The sequence below is a fragment of the Lepisosteus oculatus genome, chromosome 13 (genome assembly GCF_040954835.1).
Source record: "Lepisosteus oculatus isolate fLepOcu1 chromosome 13, fLepOcu1.hap2, whole genome shotgun sequence".
Classification (NCBI taxonomy): Eukaryota; Metazoa; Chordata; class Actinopteri; order Semionotiformes; family Lepisosteidae; genus Lepisosteus; species Lepisosteus oculatus.
Window position 1 is genome coordinate 172,862 of NC_090708.1, and position 19,639 is coordinate 192,500.

Sequence of the window (19,639 nt, forward strand, 5' to 3'; positions counted from 1 at the left end):
AGGTCATTTGCTAAGCTCACCAGTGCGTTCTTGCTTCTTAATGTACTAGATGAGTTTGACACACCTAATGTCTGGGCTATGTCTCCGATTGATTTATTCTGATTTTTCAGCCACATGATGGTCAACTTCACTGGCATTGACACTTCTTTGGTCCTCTTTTGCATCTGGAGCAACAGACTCCAGATGCAAATGCCACATCTAGAATTAACTCTAGACCCTTTTTCAGCTCTCTTGTGCATGAACTAACATTGCAATGACACACGGCTGGCCAAGAAACAACTGAGCAGCTAATTGTCCAATTACTTTTGGTCCCCTAAAATGGCGGGGCTTATGTACTGTATAAAAAGGACTGTGATTCCTATGTGGTTCACCCAATATAGATGTAAATAGTCTATAATAGTATATAGTAATAGTGGTGTACTCTGTGCAGTGATGTACTGTGTGTGTGCATGCTGTGCAGTGGTGTACTCTTTGCAGTGATGTACTGTGTGTATACATGATTGCAGTGATGTACTGTGTGTATACGTGCTTGCAGTGGTGTGCTCTGTGCAGTGATGTACTGTGTGTATACATGTTGAGCAGCGTTGTACTCTCTGCAGTGATGTACTGTGTGTTTACATTCTGTGCAGTAATGTACTGTGTGTATACATGCTTGCAGTGGTGTACTCTGTGCAGTGATGTACTGTGTGTGTACATGCTGTGCAATGATGTGCTCTGTGCAGTGATGTACTGTGTGTGTGCATGCTGTGCAGTGGTGTACTCTGTGCAGTGATGTACTGTGTGTATACGTGCTTGCAGTGGTGTGCTCTGTGCAGTGATGTACTGTGTGTATACATGATTGCAGTGATGTACTGTGTGTATACGTGCTTGCAGTGGTGTGCTCTGTGCAGTGATGTACTGTGTGTATACATGATTGCAGTGATGTACTGTGTGTGTACATGCTGTGCAATGATGTGCTCTGTGCAGTTATGTACTGTGTGTATACATGTTGTGCAGTGATGTGCTCCGTATGTACACTCCACTCTGCAGACGCACGGTGCTCTGTGACGGTGTAAGTTTCTAGAATGCTTTCCCAGAGTACATTGCGTGGCCAATATGGAGGAACTGACGGTAGAAGTCCGTGGCTCCAACGGAGCTTATTACAAGGTAAAAACATTCAAATCATTCCGATAAAATAAATTATCTAAAAAGGAGAAGAAAGCTTTGTGTACGGAAATGTACAGGTTGTTTTCACGGGATTGTTCTTGCTAAATAAATCTGTAAGAAAGTGCCTTTGACGAGGACACAAAAATGTCTGATCTTTTGTCAGTTACATTATGATTTATTTACATACTCACGTATATATGCATTTTTATATTCTAGAGTTTGATAACCCATATTATGTATTCAGTCTGGAGATATATATTTGTAAACTTAAATATTTGAACTTTTTTGGACTGATATATTCTTTCCCTTGTTAATACAGGCCTATCTCAGGTGTTATTTAATAAGGATTAATATTGTTCGTTATATTGTTACGTTATTCATGTTGACAAGATCTTTGATGTTTTAATGGTGGGCATAGTTTTTAATATTTTATACAAAATGAGTGGAACACGATCAGCAGTCACTGTGGGATTTGTAAGTACTGAATCCGTTGACTTGCTCAGCCTGGAGGTCTGGTGAGTTTAAGAGAAGTTTTATAAAAGTGCAGGAAGATTCAAATGTGTTGAGAGACGCACCTGAAGCGTCCGTGTATCTCATTCCCTTCATTTGCACGATGATGGGAAAAGGACATTTCCATTCCTTTGTTCCATTAGTCTTGTTAATATGCCAAAGTCTACTAAACAGTAGCTGTCAATAACGTAACTATATTTTTGTTTTTATAATCCAGCTCTTAGATGTGCCGAATCTTTTTAATAAGGGCCTTTTCGTATTTCTGAAATAAAGCGTGACAGGTCTAACGACTGATATGTGTTTAGGTTGGGTCTAACTGTTGTTAGGGGAACTGATTATGATAAGCACTTGAAGCAGAAGAACCCGTTCTGATTCTAATACAAAGGAATCTCCCTTGTCGTAAGAATGGAAGTTGAAGGGAATGTCATTTACTGCACACTGGGGGTGGTGGAGGGGATCCCCATTACCTGTAAAGCAGTTTGAGTGGAGTGTCCAGAAAAGCGCTATATAAGTGTAAGCAATTATTTAAGATTGGAGGCCTGGTTTATAAAATATGTGGCACTGCATGCAGTTAAATTCACTGAAGAGTTTGTCTTTATGTGACTTGAAAACTATCTCCTGTGTTCATATGAAAATGCAGTGTTTAGTTTAGCGGTGTCTTTGATTGTGAGCTCTCTGTTTGCTTCTTCTGCATGTCATTTCACTGTTGCGTTTGACTTGCATCACTTTTGTATCTTATATGTAACAAGTAGATTATTGTACTGTCGACTCCTTAAAAAAATCAGGCTTATACTCTAAATGTAATACTTTGTGCCTTTTACATTTCTTAATTTCCTTTTCCTTTTTAATTTTGTTGTACATAAGCACTAAGATGTGTGATTACTAGATGTTTAGGTATTGACAGCTGTTACTGTCTGTTGAACTAACTTGTTCAGTCCATGGTAGGAAAATACATCTGTTAATAGTATTAAGTAGTTATTGTATCATGCTGAAGTTATTCCTAGAATGTCACTCAATCCCAGAGCAATATGTGGTCTGACAGCTGTTCACTGTCAATCTTGAGCTGTTGTCAGGTTCAAAGGATAACTTGGAACTCTGAGCTATATTTAAAACATGGGCTTACACATAGCTAGTTATGCAAAAGACAGATGCTTTTTACTAAACGCAAATATTTCTGTTATGTTTTCTTTTTTTAACTTTCTGTAGGTAAAGTAATGACTTATTACAGTATGACTTAAACAATATCTGAATATAGTGAAAAAAACAGCAGTTTATGTAGTTTCAAAGTAGAACATTTTCACAATCAGATTATTATAAAATATAATGTAATGTATAATATAATTATATAATGTAATATCATGTAGTGCTTACATAAGTAAAATAAAAAAGCTATGACAGATGGAAAAGAAAAAAATAGTTTTTGGAGAGAATTAATGAGAAGAGTTTAGTGGTGTTAGTCTCTGGAATTTGTCCTTTAGCAGTCATGCTGTTAACCAGCACCACTTTGCCCTTTGTACTTGTGTGGGTATGCAAATCCTTCTCTAACACAAAGCAAAAGCATCTCTTAAGTATCTCATTAAATGATGTGATTCTTGTTTCATGTAAAATATGTTTCTTCTATTGAAGAAAATGATAAACTGTTGTCAACAGTAGATATGTGATTTCAGACATTTGTTTCTTCATGTATTCTATTTAGACATTTACATAACATCTGTACAGGCTCCTTTCTCCAGTGTTGTAATGAAATATGTTTAAACACATTTTTATAATGCTTTTTGTGCTGCCTTAGAGAACCATCTATAAACACATTGGTTTAGAAGGTTGACATAATTGGAAAAACTGTCAAGGAACTGGATCTAAACTGTCATTTACTTCAGTAGTGTACAGCAGTGGTCTTTAATTCTGTTCCTTAGAGTCTACTATGGGGGATTTTGGTAAGGTTATTGAACTAATTATACATTTAACTGGGTCAGTTTTAGTTTTAAGGTCTAAGACAAATAATGAGTTTAAATAATGAGTTTGTCTGCTTTTTCCAAGGCGTTTAAAAAGTTTGTTTAAAAAGTATTAATATCAGTTAACTTTAAACATCAAATGTAAACACATTCTATTACATTTTGTACATTAAAATAGTATTGCGTGGGTATGCACATTGGATGACTAACAATAACTGAAGGCAGTTAGGATAAATCTGGAAAATGTCATTAAGATGTAACTTGAATTCCTTACTTATGTTTTAGGGATTTGTCAAAGATGTCCATGATGACTCACTTACCATTGTCTTTGAAAATAAGTAAGTATTTTAACAGTAATTTCGTGTTGGGTTTAAAAAAAAAATCATAACCAAGCTGCTTTGGGAAGAATTCAAGACAGGAAGCTCAGGATTGATCAAGCTGGAAGTGGCTCATTTTCATGCTTCTCAATTTTGCTTTGTGGAATATAAATACTGCCTTCTGCATTTGCAAGCACCTCAGAATGTGCTTTCTGGATCGGATTCTGGCAGGGGCTACTTGTTGGAACCTGTCATGATAACTGATTTGAATGTACATTATGCTTTATATAAAAATAATGAAAGAAATATGTGTCTGAAAGATGTATTTTTATTGTTTTAATGAGAGATCTTAGAATAGTAACTAAATTTGCAGTGATTATTGGATAGTGTCAGATCTTTCAGCCTTGAAAGTGAATATGCTGTAGCAGCAATAGAGTAATGATTTTGTTTCTCAAAGCTGGCAACCAGAACGGCAGGTTCCTTTCAGTGATGTACGATTGCCGCCTCCTCCAGATGCAAAAAAGGAAATTGGTGAAGGTGAAGAAGTTGAGGTAGATTTTTTAATCTGCTGTGTTTTCTGGTTTGTTTTTTATTAGTGGAATTGCTCTGTAATCTATGAGCACGTTGTCTTTAAACTTGTGTGCTGTACTGGTAATTGTTTACAGAAAGAATCTTTAGACAGCAGCTTTTGTGTTTGTCAGTTTATCTGTTTTTTCATGGCTTTTAATTTTTCGAATTCCTTACTCAGATTTACTCCAGAGCTAATGATCAGGAGCCATGTGGATGGTGGCTGGCAAAAGTGCGAATGATGAAGGGTGATGTAAGTAAAGGCTGACGTGTAAGCCCATAGTTTACTGTGTTCTGTTCGTGATGCATCACATATTTTTTCATCTTTATTTTTCACTTAAGGCAGTGAATTGGTGATTTAAACATTTATTGACCTTTAATCAGCTGCCTTATTCCTTGACTATGCCTTGTAGCCAAAGGTGACTGATGATACCAATATGGGATCCACACATTAAGGCAGGTTGAGCAGGTGTCGTCTCTGGAGATAAGAATAAGAATGGTAACAAACTAGAGCAGGCCATTTGGCCTAACTGGCCTGTTTGGTAGTTAGTAGCTAGTTAATCTGAGGATCGCTCCAGTCATTTCCTAATTAAAAGAAACACAGTATTGGCTGGAGCAACTGGGCTGATTATCTTGTTCTTTACTCCCACAATTTTTTGTCTAAGGAAGTACCACCTGTTCATGCTTTTAAATGCACTTCCTGGTTAATGTTTTCCTGTTGAGGGTCTTGAACATCAAAGTGTTGATTTGGTCAATGTTTTTGAGGGCTTGAATACTTGTTTTAGGTCCATTCATAGTCGCCGTTGTTCGAGACTGAAACAGTTCAGCTTTTTTAGCCTTTCAGCATAAGACATTCTTTTCAGCCCTGGAGTGTATCTGGTTGCTCTTTTCTCTGGTGACTCCAGAGCACCAATAATATCTCTATACCACGGCAACCAAAATTCTTTATTCTAAATAGGGTCTTACTAGAACATTGTACAGTTTTAACCCTGCATGTTTTGGCTCAGATTTTTCAGACTCTTATCTCTGTATCCTAACCAATTTACCAGATATTTTTCAAACGATAGAGAAAGAGAAGGCAGTGTGAATAGTTTTTGCTTAGAGTATTTCTCACCTTTTTCAATTTTATGTTTTTTAGTTTTATGTAATTGAGTACGCTGCTTGTGATGCCACATACAATGAAATAGTCACCTTTGAGCGTCTTCGGCCAGTCAATCTTAACAAACCTGTGACAAAGAACACTTTCTTCAAGTGCACTGTACCAGTCCCTGAGGATCTGAGAGTTGCGTAAGTGGAATATAAAAAAAAATAGTAATGATATGATATGGTAATACATGTGTGTTATAAGGAGCATGTGTAAGTTTAAATTTAAGTTTCAGTGGAAAAAAGTAGCTACTATGGGAAAAGTATTTTAGACCTCTGCAGAAGTTGTCCATTAAGTTTTAAATAGACTTTGATTTAATTCGTAACTATTTCCCAGGCAAAATATAAAGGTTTGTTTAAGGCACAGGTGAAACTGCAACTTTCACCCAGATATTTGCATTGTCATTAATAATTTTATTTTTTCAATTGTTGTTGTAGATGTGAAAATGAACTTGCACATAAGGATTTTAAAAAAGCAATTGGAGCCTGTCGCATCTTCTACAGTGTGGAAATAGGCCAGTTAGTCATATTGGTGAGAGATTTTGTTTTAATTCTGTGATTCCAGTAATAAGTTTGATGTGATTTTTTTTTGTAAGACACGAACAAAGGTATCATATTAATTATTCAGTGGGTTGAATTTAACTTTTGTCTTTTCCTTTAGTCCACAAATGAAGCCACAATTAAGAGGGTTAACATACTGAGTGACATGCACTTGCGAAGTATTCGTACAAAACTGATGCTCATGTCTAGAAATGAAGAAGCTACAAAACACTTGGAGGTACAAATGTACTTTTGCTTGCTTGAATTTTACTATCTGAATGTACCGTGAGATTTGTTGTGACCTTAGAGAAAGCTCAGTAGAATTTACTTCTAAAATATTCTCCTTAGGTGTTTTTTGCTTTGTTCTAATATGGTTATTAACATTGTTATGCAAAATAGTGTTTACATTTATATGCATGTATCAAATTGGAAATGACTAATTTATATTGCATTTTCACCTATTGATTGTGGATGATTTAACCTTTAAAGTATTCAGTGATCCTCAGCTCTATTTTTTATTTCTGAAATTTAAGTTTCTACCTCATTTCTTGCCTTTCATTGTCTAGCTTATTTCTGTTAATTACTTACAGAGTACAAAGCAGCTGGCAGCTGCCTTCCATGAGGAGTTTACTGTGAGGGAGGACTTGATGGGTCTTGCCATTGGAAGTCATGGCAGCAATATTCAGCAAGCAAGGAAAGTGCCAGGAGTTACAGCAATTGAACTGGAGGAAGACAGCGGTACGTTTAGAATTTATGGAGAGGTGAGTGAAGTGCTTGGAATTTGGTTATTCATTAACTGCTTTATAACTTGGTTGTACTATCATGCCTTTACCTCTCTAAACCTCTCTCTTTTTCAAACCTCTGATGTTTTTCCCTAAAGAGTGCTGAAGCAGTAAAGAAGGCCAGGAGTTACCTTGAGTTTATAGAAGACTCTGCTCAGGTTCCTAGACATTTGGTTGGTAAGTAAGTTTTTGTTTTGTGCTTTAAAAGAATATGCTTTGAGCAGTTTTTCATATGTGTTTTGACATTTTCAGGAAAAGTGATTGGAAAAGCTGGAAAAGTCATCCAAGAAATTGTGGATAAATCTGGAGTTGTACGAGTCCGAATCGAGGGTGACAATGACAACAGACATCCCAGGGAAGAGGTAAACTCTTACATTCCTGCTGCAGTTTGACCAAAGTACAACAAGGAGCAATGTAAAGGAACAGTGTAGTTATCCAGAACATCCATGCGATTCTTGTAACTCACATTTCAGTTCAATTGAATTTTTTAACTTTGAATTTTGTTTTTGTTTGGATACAACTAGAAAAGAGCCCATTTGAATTTTGTAATGGAGAACGGCTCCACAGCCGAAATGTTGTTTTTTTTCTTCTCTTTTCAGCATGGAGTAAACCTTTACTTGTTCTTAGGCATGCTGAAGCAGCTACCTACTTGAACTATTTGAATTATGTGTCCAGCAGTGGTTTGCTTTGGTGAATGTTCTGTTTTAACAACATTCAAGTTTTCATAAAAACCCTTTATATTTATGTACTCCACGAAGCTAAAAATTAAAACTGGATGGTGACATGATGTCAGAGTGATACAATAAAAAATATGAAACTGAGGTGAAGAAATTGTGTGCTGGGATGTTACAATCAGTTTGTATTGAGGTGTTTTATTATATCTCAAAAGAATAATCAGAATAACATGTTAATTTTGGTCTATTGATGCAGGGAATGGTTCCTTTCACATTTGTTGGCACAAAGGAGAGTATTGGGAACGTTCATGTTCTTCTGGAGTATCACATTTCCTACCTTAATGTAAGTTCGTACCAGTCATCCTTAAAATTAAAGGCTAGTTAAAGGAACAGCAGCTCCCACCTAAGTTAATCTTCATGAATTTTGCTTGCTTCCAGGAGGTCGAACAGCTGAGAATGGAAAGGCTGCAGATAGATGAACAGCTCCGGCAGATAGGGATGGGCTTTAGGCCTTCGTCCAGCCGGACTGCTGAGAAAGATAAAGGCTACACGACGGACGAAAGCACCTCTGCTTCCTCCCTGCATGGCAGCCGCTCCTACAGCGGCCGAGGCCGGGGGCGCAGGGGCCCCAACTACACCTCTGGATATGGTAACTCCTCCTCGTGGCTGATGGACCTCCACTGTGATCAGCACAGACGTCAGGGTCATGTTCAGAAAAGCCACTACTGAAAAATGCTACTGCATTTACTGTGAGGGTATGACTGAATTGGACAGGTTCAGTGATGTGGCTTTCCAGTCATTCTTCAAAGTTGTAAATAGTTTTACTACTTCACACGCCAGAAGGCTCAACAGCAGAAACATTTAATTTGACTCTCAGCGTGGAAGTAACGTCTGTGTGCAGTGTGTTGTTTCTTACTGTTTCTTACATCTGAGTAAACAATGATACAGATGTGAAATCTATATATCTTGCCAACAATACGATGCTGAATTTCATCTTGATAATCAAAAGCTCGTTGAGGTCCTTGGATTAAGTGGATTAAGGTGTGTCAAATGGCCTCCTCTCACTTGTAACCATTCTTATTTAAATTTCAGTGTGATTATCATGGCATCAAACACTGTTCTTTTTTTCGTGGAATCACAGTCTGATTCCCAATCATGTGCATTAATTATTTTTTAATTATATTTATTTTAATTTACTTAACAATAGAATAACAATTTAATGTTTTTTTCATGCTGTTATTTCAATGTCGGTAGCATCCTGTTTGGGACAACTCTTCAGTCTGGATTAGTACAGAGCACTAATCACCAGCCATACGGCTGCCTAGTTAACCACTTTAACTCAGATAAAAACAGGCCAATTCTCCATGTAATGGACTCAGACTGCCAAACATTTAATTGATTATGGTATTCCTAAAATAAAGCATGTAGAAATAAGCAAACCTGCTTGCTTAAAAAAAAACTGTTGACACATAGGATTCCAAGCACACAGAGTATTCAAGTTCATAATACTGTACCAACGCCTGGCAGTAATCAATAATACATGCCTTTTACCAGTTGATAATTTTTAAAGATTGAACCTTAATGTTCAGAGTTTTCCCATTTTAAGTAAAACTCTAGAAATGGCAGGTTAATATGAAATACCAGCAGTCAGATCGAATGCAGAAGTGTTTATCGCACAACCCCTTTGGCTGACCATGAGGGGGTGGTGGGTTGGCAACACTGTGTGATGTGACCCCTATGCGTTAGGCACAAATTCGGAGCAGTCCAACGCGTCGGAAACGGAGTCGGACAGGAAGGACGAACTGAGCGACTGGTCCCTGGCAGGGGAAGACCGCGACCGGGAGCTGAGGCACCAGCGGGACAGCAGGAGGCGGCCGGGGACGGGCAGGGGCCGTGGAGGCACTGGAGGCAGAGGGCGGGCAGCAGGGCGGGGCAGTGCCATCTCCTCCATCAGCTCAGGTACCACCTTTGGCTCCTTATTCATGTTACTATTTGGTAGCGTGCATTGCACCATCTCAGCGTTGCAGTTTAATATTTTTCAGCATTTTACATTTACGTGCGTCTTTCAGAAACTTGGTTTTTGATTGCTGTATGTCTGCAAGTTATTTGGTATCAACCCATTTCAGCTTGTTCTGTATTCAGAACCTCTTCATGTGCTCAAATTAATGTTGTTAATGCACAAATTTGCTTTAATACTGTCTTTTATTTGTGTTCTGAAAAATAACTCTTCAAGTGAAGAATTTCCTGTTCTTTCACCCTGTAGTGCTCAAAGATCCTGACAGCAACCCTTACAGCATATTGGACAACACTGAAACGGACCAGACTGCTGACACGGACGCCAGTGATTCTCACCACAGCGCCAGCCGGCGCCGGCGCTCCCGCAGGCGCAGGACTGATGGGGACGCCACAGTTATCGATGGCATGACAGAGTCCGATAGTGCATCGGTCAATGAGAATGGTATAGGTAAGCAGAGTTTGCGGGTCAAGCTATTCACAGCCCTATAAAATAATATTCATATACCAAATGTGAAAAAGGTATCGCAAATGTTAGGTGTACTACAGCAGGATTAAATTAAGGGCTTTTAGTCACTGATGAGTGGGAGAAAGGTATACAGTAGGCTGGTGCTGTCAGTGGTGCAGGTGAACCAGTAGGTGGCGCTCTTTCCTGTGGGCCAGACCAATCTTCCAGTGTGGCAACTGTAACGCTGTGCTCTGGGAGGTGCCATCCTTTGTCTGAGACTTTAAGCTTAAGTCCGGACAGTTTGCTCTTTAAAGATCCCACAGTACCTTTCAGAAGAAGAGGGATGTTAACCCTGGTGTCCTGGTTAGGTTCCACTGTGGGCTTGCAGTGTCTGGCCTCCTTAAACGTTCCCTTCTCCACCTGATCTGCTAATCTCCACATGGGTGCTGTACCTCAGTGGCTAATGAAGAGGGCACCCTCATACATGTTAGGGATCCTTTAGGACAAAAAAATTCACTTGAAAATTCAGAGAAATACCATAAAAGCTTAATCTACGATTGCTTGTCTTTTAATTTTCATTGCAGTAATAAACAAGCTCATGATGTCCGAGTTAACATTCGTAGCTTTGTTCACTACTGATATTAAATGTATGTAGCATTTTAGATAACGAACAACCCCCAATAGATTAATTTAGTATTTTAGTTTTCCTTGAAAAAGAGGTTTTCGTCAAATTTCCTTTTGTAGATGATTTGGAGGCAAAACCTCAGCGGCGTCACCGTAGCCGCAAGCGGCGTCTCCGCCCACCGGCAGAAGACAGGCAGCCAGGTAACAGGCGGACACAGCTCTGTGCGGCCCGTGTCCCGTAGCAGCATGAGAGAACGTGCCGTCCCTAGGCCAATGGCATACAGTGCCCCTGCCCTCCCCCCTTTTCAACAGCTTTACTCCAGGAACAATACAGAGTGAAGTGACACAAGAATGGAACTGCATCCCCTGATCCGATCCATGTGGACAGAAAGCAGTGGATCTGTGGAGAGATGGAGTCTGTACAACACTTGGGGCCATATTGATAAGGCATTTTTTTGTCACATCAGATGAACATTAAGTTACAATCAGAGAAGGCCAGTGTTGGCCATATTACTTAATTGCCAGTGACAAGAAGCTAGTAAGTCTGTTTCCTGATTGATCCCAAGGAATCTGCTTCCACAAAATGACTTGGAAGTTTGATATCCCAATGTACTTTTCTTACTGTGAAGTGCTCATATAAGAGTATCAAAACCCTAATGTTACAAAATCAGAGATACCTGAAGGGATCTTAAATGAATTTGCAAGACATTTCAAGTTACTTTTTTCAAATTTATTTTCTTATATTATTTAAGAGAAGTGAGAACTTCAGGTATTGGTACGTTTTATAAATATGGTCCTTAGTCTGTGTTCACTGTTGGTCCATAATGTGGGGACACCATCTCTACAGATTCTCTTTTTAAAACATTATGATTTTGAGAACACATTCTCTCTTTGGGGTTAAATTCCAGTTCTATTAAATTAAATTATAATTAAATGATATCCCAGTCCTGTGTTTTACAATGCATGCCACTGGAGACTCATATTTTTTAGACTGAACTATTAACTAATACTGTATTATTGCTTCTTACAAACTAAACCTCTAATACAACTGTGCTGTCTTTTTGCCTAAGATCTAATGTTTGGTTTTGAAGTAGCTGTGGCTGCTTCTTAGGTGTGTTTATATGCCAAAGAAAAACTCTGTTCTGTATGTACAACAATAAGATTTCATTTTCAGGGTGATTAACCTTTCTTGTTTTCCCTGATATTTCTGTGCATGGGGAAAATCACTCCTTAAAGAAAATGTCTGTCATGCATTGATTAATCAGTTCATGAAAACAGATACAGTGATACACATCTTATCTTTTCTTCTATTGATGAGTCAGCTTTGTTTACTGTGTAGAAAAGTAATAATGGCATGGGGAAAAGACTTAAAACCGTATAGCTTGGAGGAACTTTGCATTTAATTTCTACTGCACATTGCTTTATCCTTTTCAATATCAATGCTTTGTTAAAGCTGCTTTCACTAAATGGACACTTCCATTTCTGAGAAAGTGCTTACAGCTGAAGCTGTATGCAGAGAACTATTTAACACATCTCAGCACAGTATTTCATTTGCTTCTGTTAAATCTTAAAAGCATTTGCAAAAAAATGTTAAAAATTCAAAAAATACAAGGATGGAATTAAATAATTATAATACCCTTTTTATTATGATAAGAGTAAGAGTATCTAAGAGCACCAGTGATGTGTCTTGTTGGACTAAGCACATTGTAGGATTGCAGCTTTAGGATTAAAAATACAGAGGAACAGTTGTACCTTAGTTACAAATAAGACATACCACAACGGTCAGTTAATCGCCTCTCCATACTACTACATGTAGTCCCTTCCCACATCGGTCAGTGTGCAAAGAGCCACCGTACACTATTCATGATTTTTTTTTTCCAGAAAACAAAACTATTCCTGATTGAACTTAAGGACAATTTATTCTTCCTAAAATCAGTTTTTTTATGCATGAAACTATAATTCAGTAGATGAACCTTTAGAATTCTTTGTGTTCTAGTTACAGTGGCGGATTATATATCACGTGCTGAATCACAGAGCAGACAAAACCCACCAAAGGATAATCTGAAAAAGAACAAAAAGGAAATGGTAAGCTTCGGTCACTTATTGGGGGGGGGAGCATTTAGTATAAATAAAACACTCATTTAATTGTAATATGATGTTTGGTGGTAACAATTGTAGTAGTATAAAAAGTTTTTTTAACCACTACCATACAGTAAACTGCAACACAAATAAAACCTTTGCATCATGAGACAGTTATAATGTGATTCTTAAATTGGTTTAACTTCTTGCTTTTTTCCTTACATTTTTAAAAACAAGTACATGCATGAAAACCTGCATCTTTGTAAGTCTTTTAATCCGGCATAGAAACTGGTCCTGTTTATAGTAAGTGATGCTTGACTTGGTGTTTCAACATGCCTTTTTTTCTGTGTGTTAGGGGCAAGTTGATCTCATAGAAGAACACAGCACATTGGAAAAGATGATAAATGGTCCAAGTAATGGATCTGGTGACGAACTAGGAAAGTTTCAATGCACTCCTACTGAAAGAACGCAGAAGGTAACTTATCAAGGTGATGGAAATAATCAAGAAACCGTGCTGAATGGGGTCTCTTAAGTAACTCAATCTAAATCTAACAGTAACTTTCATGTTACAATAGTGCTTGTACAAGCTTGCCAAAGATAGAAATATGGACTGCCAGATTTTTTTACTGCACTTTTCAGTTCCTTCATACTGGAACGCAATGGGATAGATCCAGAAAATATAATAAGTACAAATTACACTTAGTAAGTTCAAAGTACATTATCAGATGTTGTGCCTTCAGAAAGTAGATTCAACATAAGAAGTTTGCTGGCCGTAGAAAACATAACTCTTGTTGAATAAGACGATTACGGGAAGACCCCTGACATCCTAATACCTGTTATGAAAAGTATTAGCTGCTTTTGTTACGTTTTAATATGCAACCACTTCTTCATAAGAGGAAATTTAGTAAATGCAGTCAAAAAATTGCACTGAATTGTACTTTTCCCATTAGAATTTGTCAGTCTGGAAACTGGTCTGTTTTACTCAAACTTTGTTGTCCATTTTTTTAAATGCTGTAAGACAATTCCTGCGGAATGCTGGAGGAATGGATTTTACTTCTTGTCTGCAGGAACACTGGAGAGATATTGGCAGTGACTGTTTTGCAAAGGGGCTTTGTTTGGTTTATTTATTTAAAAATGTACAGTATTTAAAAACAAAGCATAGATTTTGTTTAAACACTAAACTGGCTGAAAGTGTTTCAAAACATTAATTGAACTACTGAAAGATCAATTTCCAGAATTTTTTTTGTTATGTAAACTGTTGGTTAGTCCGGGATTTTTTTAAATTATCCTTTTGGTTGTTGTGCAATATGTTTTGTATGCAGGTAGTTCTTAAATAAAACTTGATCTTCCATCTTTCGACTTGAATATGTTACCTTTTTTAACTTTCACAATTCTGTATCAATGTTTTCATTTTCATAAAAATAAAAGACTCCTGTGTGTATATACAGTGCTTACTTGGTTAGACAGCTATTTACTCTGTCAAATCAGTTCTCTGATGACAACATTAAACTCAAAAGCCTGCATTTTACCATTGATCCAGTGTTGATGTTTGCTTTGGCAATCTATAATCTTTTAATAAACTTAATGTTCAAAAAAGACAGTTACACACAGAGACTGTTAATCTGTGCTCATCATGGAGGGCCTAACAGAGGTTTCAGATTAATGGTACTTGTCATCAGCTGTCATTTAAATGAGAAACTATTTCCATCATTTTGTGAAACTGTAAGAGTTGATTACAATACCTTAACTCTCCACTAAAAAGAGTATTATTAAGATAAATACCAGTCACTGCATTAGTTATGGAAAATGTGAAAAATGTTCATATAATAACGTGCAAACATCTTAGTGTTTATTATAACTACTAAAAACGATTCCAAACATTATTTAAAAAATCTTTAACACTCATCCCAACCATTCTGTGCAATAAAAAGATCTTCCATTTATCTCCTCTACTTCTTAGCTTGTCCATCAAGCAAGTCTTTAGCTTCATTAATTTTTGCTGCCAGATAGGGAGATCCACCTAAAAAAAAGCCAATGGTCAATCGTAAGGAAGAATGAACATATCGCAGTTATAATATTTGTGAATTATTTTACTTTAAAGTAGATCTCTCAGGCCCACTATAGAAACACTGAGGAAAATGTATTTTCTAACAACATACATTCATACCACAGTTCTAGAATATAAAATAGCCCATAATGGTACAAATGGCAGAGAACAAATATTTATTATACAAAATAGAACAATATTTTATACATACCTCTATCTGGATGATTCAATACCATTATCTTTCTGTGTGCTTCTCTTATCTTAGCTTTGTTGGCAGTAGGGCTAAAGGTAATTAAAAGTGAAAATTTACCAGGGGGTAGATGCATGGGTATTAAAGTCAATTATGTTGAATTTAAACTAAGAATGATTGTAAACTGGTTTCACATCACTTTCAAGTGCAGGTAGGAAACCTCAACTACATTTCAACAGTTTATAGTTTTATGTGAAAGTGTAGGTGCATATATTAAAATAACTGAACATCTTTTTCAAATAGGTAAGTGGGCTAGCCCTTAAAATCTTAACAACATCTCTGTCCTTATAATCAATAGATTCTTAATCACTGTAGAAAAAATGTATTCCAATTATTCTTTTCACAAAAATGATAAAGGATTATTTAATGGTGACTATATGAGACTCTGAATTGACATACCTAACCCCCAAAATAAGGGCAGCTTCTCTCTTGGACATTTTTGGCTCAAACCCACCTCTATAGTACCCACCACTGAAAGCCTGTAATTGTAATAAGAACATAATTAAGGATACAGGGAAAGGGAAGCTATTTTGCTTATCTTGCCTGATTGGAGATTTAGTAGAAGGATGAATTTATAGTACATGTTGCTACTTCCTGCATGGATCACTTATCTTTCTGTAATTCCACTGTGGCTGTTTCCATTTGCAACTTACTTTACTTTTGTATCATTACTAATTATAACTAATTTGTTAACTGTACCAGAATCTAAATCTGTGACACAGCTCAACAAGAGCAATGGGCCTGAACTGAATCCTGCGAGTACACTGTTACTTACATCAGCCCTGTGAGGGGTTATGTCTAGTCCCGGATTCATGTGCAAACTTAACATTGGATTCCCATGGCTTTTAAGAGAATTACAAGCATTTATAGCAGCTGTAGGAAAATCAGCTAGACAGACATATTAGAAATCCTTCAAAACCATTCTTTTGTTTATAATTTCCATCAGCATTTCAGCTTTTTATAGATAGAATGAGCTAAATATGAATCTTCAATATCTGAAATAAGCAGGTCAGTTTTCATACTGAATTTTCTGCAAAGCTGAACTTGTTGGAAAGACGGAGCGGACTGCCTTACAGACTTCGGAAGACTCTGGAGGGCTTGTTTTACTTGAGGTTCCATGTGCTTCATTGCCTGCACAGCGTAACGGCCTAAAACAGGAAGAGCGAGACGTCAGGCAAAGCGTTTCAATTTTTTCATGAATGAACCAGTGGCGTGCCGTTTTTTTCTGCAACTCATGCTTTGCATGCCCAATAATGTGCGAACCATGTTAACAGTCTATATCACTACAGTTATTAGAAAACCAGGGTACTGCTGTGAGTGCTACTGATGGACCAGTAGGTGGGACTCTTCCCCCTGAACCAGAGTTTCTAAAACTAAGCACTGGGCAAAGTGCGGGCAAAGGTGCTGAACCTCAGATGAAATCCTAAACCAAGATCCTAACAGCTTGGTCATTAAAGATCCAGTGGAATTGCTTGTAAGAGCATGGATGTTAAACATGGTGCCCTGGCCAGATTTCAGTCAGGGCTCTGTACAGTCTAACCCCAATTATGTTCCCCCTCTACCTACCTAGCTTTCACTCAACTGAAGCACACAGGTAGGTGCTGCACATCAGTGGATGAAGTGAATGCCCCCCGTATGTAAAGCACTGGTATGAAAAACGCCAAATAAATGCAAAGAATTTAAGGCTAGATAGATGTAAGTCAGGATCTAAGAAATCACCCTTTTTTTCCCAGCTGATGTAATGCATACGTTACGTCTCTTTTTCTGATCAACATGACGCCAATTGTGCTGATCTGTCTACAAATCACGCTTTGGAAAAGGCAGCTAAGAAGTGAATCTCCCTTGCTGTGGAATACAGGTCAATAGTGTCTGTCTGTGTTGCATCATGGGATGAACATGTCGAGAGTTGAAGTGTAAATGGATAAAGAATTATTTTCTTGCAGACAAGAATATAAGATTAAACTTATGAGAGCACATACAGAAAAGCAGGGTAAGGCTTGAAAGGGTATTCCACTGAAGCAATCTACAAGATCTCTGAAGACACTCTTCTGCTGGCCTTGTCTACTTTTTGTCAATGATGTCACAGAGCTCACCAGCAACACTTGTAAACTGCTTGGACATCTGGACAAGCTCACAGCGATCTTCAGTTACACAAGACAGTGAGAAACTTCCTTATGGGACAAACGAGATTCAAAATGTCTTGATCAAAGCAGTATAGTCCATTCTGTCATTGCCAAAAATGCTGTAAGTCTTGTTCACTGGTCACAATAAAGAAGGACTTTCTTAAAATATTTGGAAAGAATTGCACTTTTTTCTTTTTTGCAAGGTGGTCTTTGAAACAGGGGAAAGGAGATTGCCCTCTGTTTGACCTTGAGGTGGAACTGTCACTCGAAGCAGAGCAGCTCTGACTGAAAAACTTTATGTTCCTCGTCTTCCTCTATAATGTCCACAATGTGGGACGTGCTGCTGACATGATTCCAAAGGAGATACACAATATCCGGTTTGGTACTCGCTAGAATAATTAAACTTTTCAGAAAGCAAACTATTGTTTAGTTTTAAAAGTTGTCAGAGCTTAATTCACATGCATCTACGCACAACAGGTGAGAGTAGACAGATGCCTAAATGAGCTCTCAGTATATATTCTCAGTTCTAACTTACCCTACTCTACTACAATGGCGTGAGGGTCTTTCTCTGCTTTAAAGCACAGACAGACACTTCCACGCAACTACCTGATCAGTGGACATCTGAAGCCCTGCTGGCTGTCCAAAAGAAACCGCTTGGGTATCTGTGTAACCTACTGGGTTATAAAGCACAGCCCTTTCTGAAAAAAGACAAATGAAATTTAGATTTCAGTAAGGCAAGCAAAAAGCTTTCATTATAGTTGACTTGCTGCCAGAATTAACTTATTGGCTGGATTTAATCATTGTGTGCACATTACAAAAAGTTTTATACCATGCACAAAATGCTATATGCTTGCTTCACAGCACGCCACTGGAAAGAGCACAGAATAAGACAAAATTAGGGATTAGAAAAAATCAGCCACTATTCAAGTCACCAGTAAAACCAGGAATCCTAAGAATATATTAACTCTAGACTGATGCTTTTATTAGTCTGTGCAGCATAGACAAATAAGTTTACACATACTTGTTATTCTTTAAATACAACTGAGAATGCTGCACTTCACCTCAAGCCTTTTGAACTATCACTGTAGAAAGCCATGAAAGTCACAAGAATTACCGAACTTCAAAGCATTTTACAAAGTGGCACAGGCTTGTGTGGTGTCAAATTTGGAATTCAACATACAAACATTAATACTTGAAAACCCACTTCACAGCAATTATTTAAAAATGAAAGGGGAAAGTGAATTGGTTATGATGTAAAATAGTTTTTAAAACCCTTAATTCAATATAAAGAGGTAACTTTGTACAGAATGTCTTCAATTTACCAACCAGCGAATCCCGCAGCCGCTACTGTCAGGCCAACTGCTATCATAGTGCTGGCCTGCAAATAAAAGCAAGACAAAGACCCTTGATTACACAGTCGCTCTAATTGATAGATGAAAAAAATAATTACACTTTCATCTGCAGACTAGAGAAGACAGGGAGATAGGCAACAATAACCGCCAGCACTTCATCAGTATGAAATTACACGTTGTAATTCTTAATTATTTACATTTACATCCTCAATTTCCTGTTACTGGGGTTTTCTCAGGAAAACAATTCCAGTAACCTCCGGACTTCCAAAATGACAAAAGAAATAGTGACTGGCCGTTATGTCATATTTATACAGTTTTTTTTTTTGCATGTTGCTCCATTGTACTTTTTGGAAATTAATCTGTATAAACCTATGCACATTTTGCACATATTTTTATTGTTTTTACAGTGACTATGATCATCATATTTTGCACACACCTATGTATTTATTTTTATTTATTTATTTTGTATAACGTTTCGTCTATTCTGATGTCTGTTTTTGCTTGTCTTGGGCTGGACTGCTGTAACACATCAATTTCCCTATGGAATCAATAAAGTCTTATCTTATCTATCTCTCTCTCATCCTAGCGTTAATCCCGCATCAGCAGGGTCCGCTTGTCGGCACGCCCGTCTCCATTTGGTGGTTTGAACCAAATCTTTGAGCTGACGTTGCCATTAAATAGGACTGAGAAATACTCCAACTGGCGCGTCGCTCCGCCTGCCGTCGGGGGGGGGGGGAGATCAAAGTAAAGTAGCCAATGCATAGAGGGGGATTATTAGGAGGCCATGATTGGTAAGGGCCAATGGGAAATTTGGCCAGGACGCTGGGGTTACACCCCTACTCTTTTCGAGAAACGCCCTGGGATTTTTAATGACCACAGAGAGTCAGGACCTCGGTTTTAGGTTTCATCCGAAGGACGGCGCCTGTTTACAGTATAGTGTCCCCATCACTATACTGGGGCATTAGGACCCACATGGACCGCAGGGTGAGCGCCCCCTGTTGGCCTCAATAACACCTCTTCCAGCAGCAACCTTAGTTTTTCCCAGGAGGTCTCTCATCCAGGTACTGACCAG

At 37.9% G+C, this 19,639-nt stretch overlaps 2 protein-coding genes across 7 annotated transcripts in view; one reads left to right on the forward strand and one right to left on the reverse strand.

Annotated features, from left to right (window-relative positions):
* Nucleotides 1-1,037: 1,037 nt before the first annotated feature.
* fxr1 (FMR1 autosomal homolog 1) lies at nt 1,038-14,323 on the forward strand. 6 transcript variants are annotated; one of them, XM_015360849.2, is made up of 17 exons: nt 1,038-1,146; nt 3,894-3,946; nt 4,383-4,476; nt 4,674-4,745; nt 5,631-5,779; nt 6,074-6,167; nt 6,297-6,413; nt 6,766-6,936; nt 7,056-7,134; nt 7,210-7,319; nt 7,888-7,974; nt 8,070-8,280; nt 9,378-9,590; nt 9,895-10,095; nt 10,837-10,917; nt 12,713-12,801; nt 13,151-14,323. In XM_015360849.2, the coding sequence occupies exons 1-17, from the start codon at nt 1,096-1,098 to the stop codon at nt 13,325-13,327; spliced, it is 2,049 nt and encodes a 682-aa protein (XP_015216335.1). In that variant the 5' UTR covers nt 1,038-1,095; the 3' UTR covers nt 13,328-14,323. The 6 variants fall into 6 exon arrangements, with proteins under 6 accessions (XP_015216335.1, XP_069053349.1, XP_069053350.1 ...); XM_069197248.1 differs by having other exon boundaries at nt 7,210-7,318; nt 7,881-7,974; XM_069197249.1 differs by having other exon boundaries at nt 7,210-7,318; nt 7,881-7,974; nt 12,719-12,801.
* Nucleotides 12,341-19,639, reverse strand: part of dnajc19 (DnaJ (Hsp40) homolog, subfamily C, member 19) — a 7,982-nt gene continuing 683 nt past the window's right edge. The window contains exons 2-7 of the mRNA XM_006637390.3: nt 18,542-18,593; nt 16,167-16,240; nt 15,492-15,571; nt 15,054-15,124; nt 14,708-14,815; nt 12,341-12,777 (exon numbers count right to left, since the gene is read on the reverse strand). Of these exons, the coding sequence (XP_006637453.2) occupies nt 14,745-14,815; nt 15,054-15,124; nt 15,492-15,571; nt 16,167-16,240; nt 18,542-18,593 (348 nt within the window). The 3' untranslated portion in view covers nt 12,341-12,777; nt 14,708-14,744. The remainder of the gene's footprint in view (nt 12,778-14,707; nt 14,816-15,053; nt 15,125-15,491; nt 15,572-16,166; nt 16,241-18,541; nt 18,594-19,639) is intronic.

Bases quoted from the DNA above. Each gene is read 5' to 3' on its own strand.
- fxr1 (XM_069197248.1), top strand. From the start codon at position 1,096: ATGGAGGAACTGACGGTAGAAGTCCGTGGCTCCAACGGAGCTTATTAC. The intron at 5,780-6,073 runs GTAAGTGGAATA...TTGTTGTTGTAG, and splicing joins CCTGAGGATCTGAGAGTTGC to ATGTGAAAATGAACTTGCAC. The intron at 6,168-6,296 runs GTGAGAGATTTT...CTTTTCCTTTAG, and splicing joins TAGGCCAGTTAGTCATATTG to TCCACAAATGAAGCCACAAT.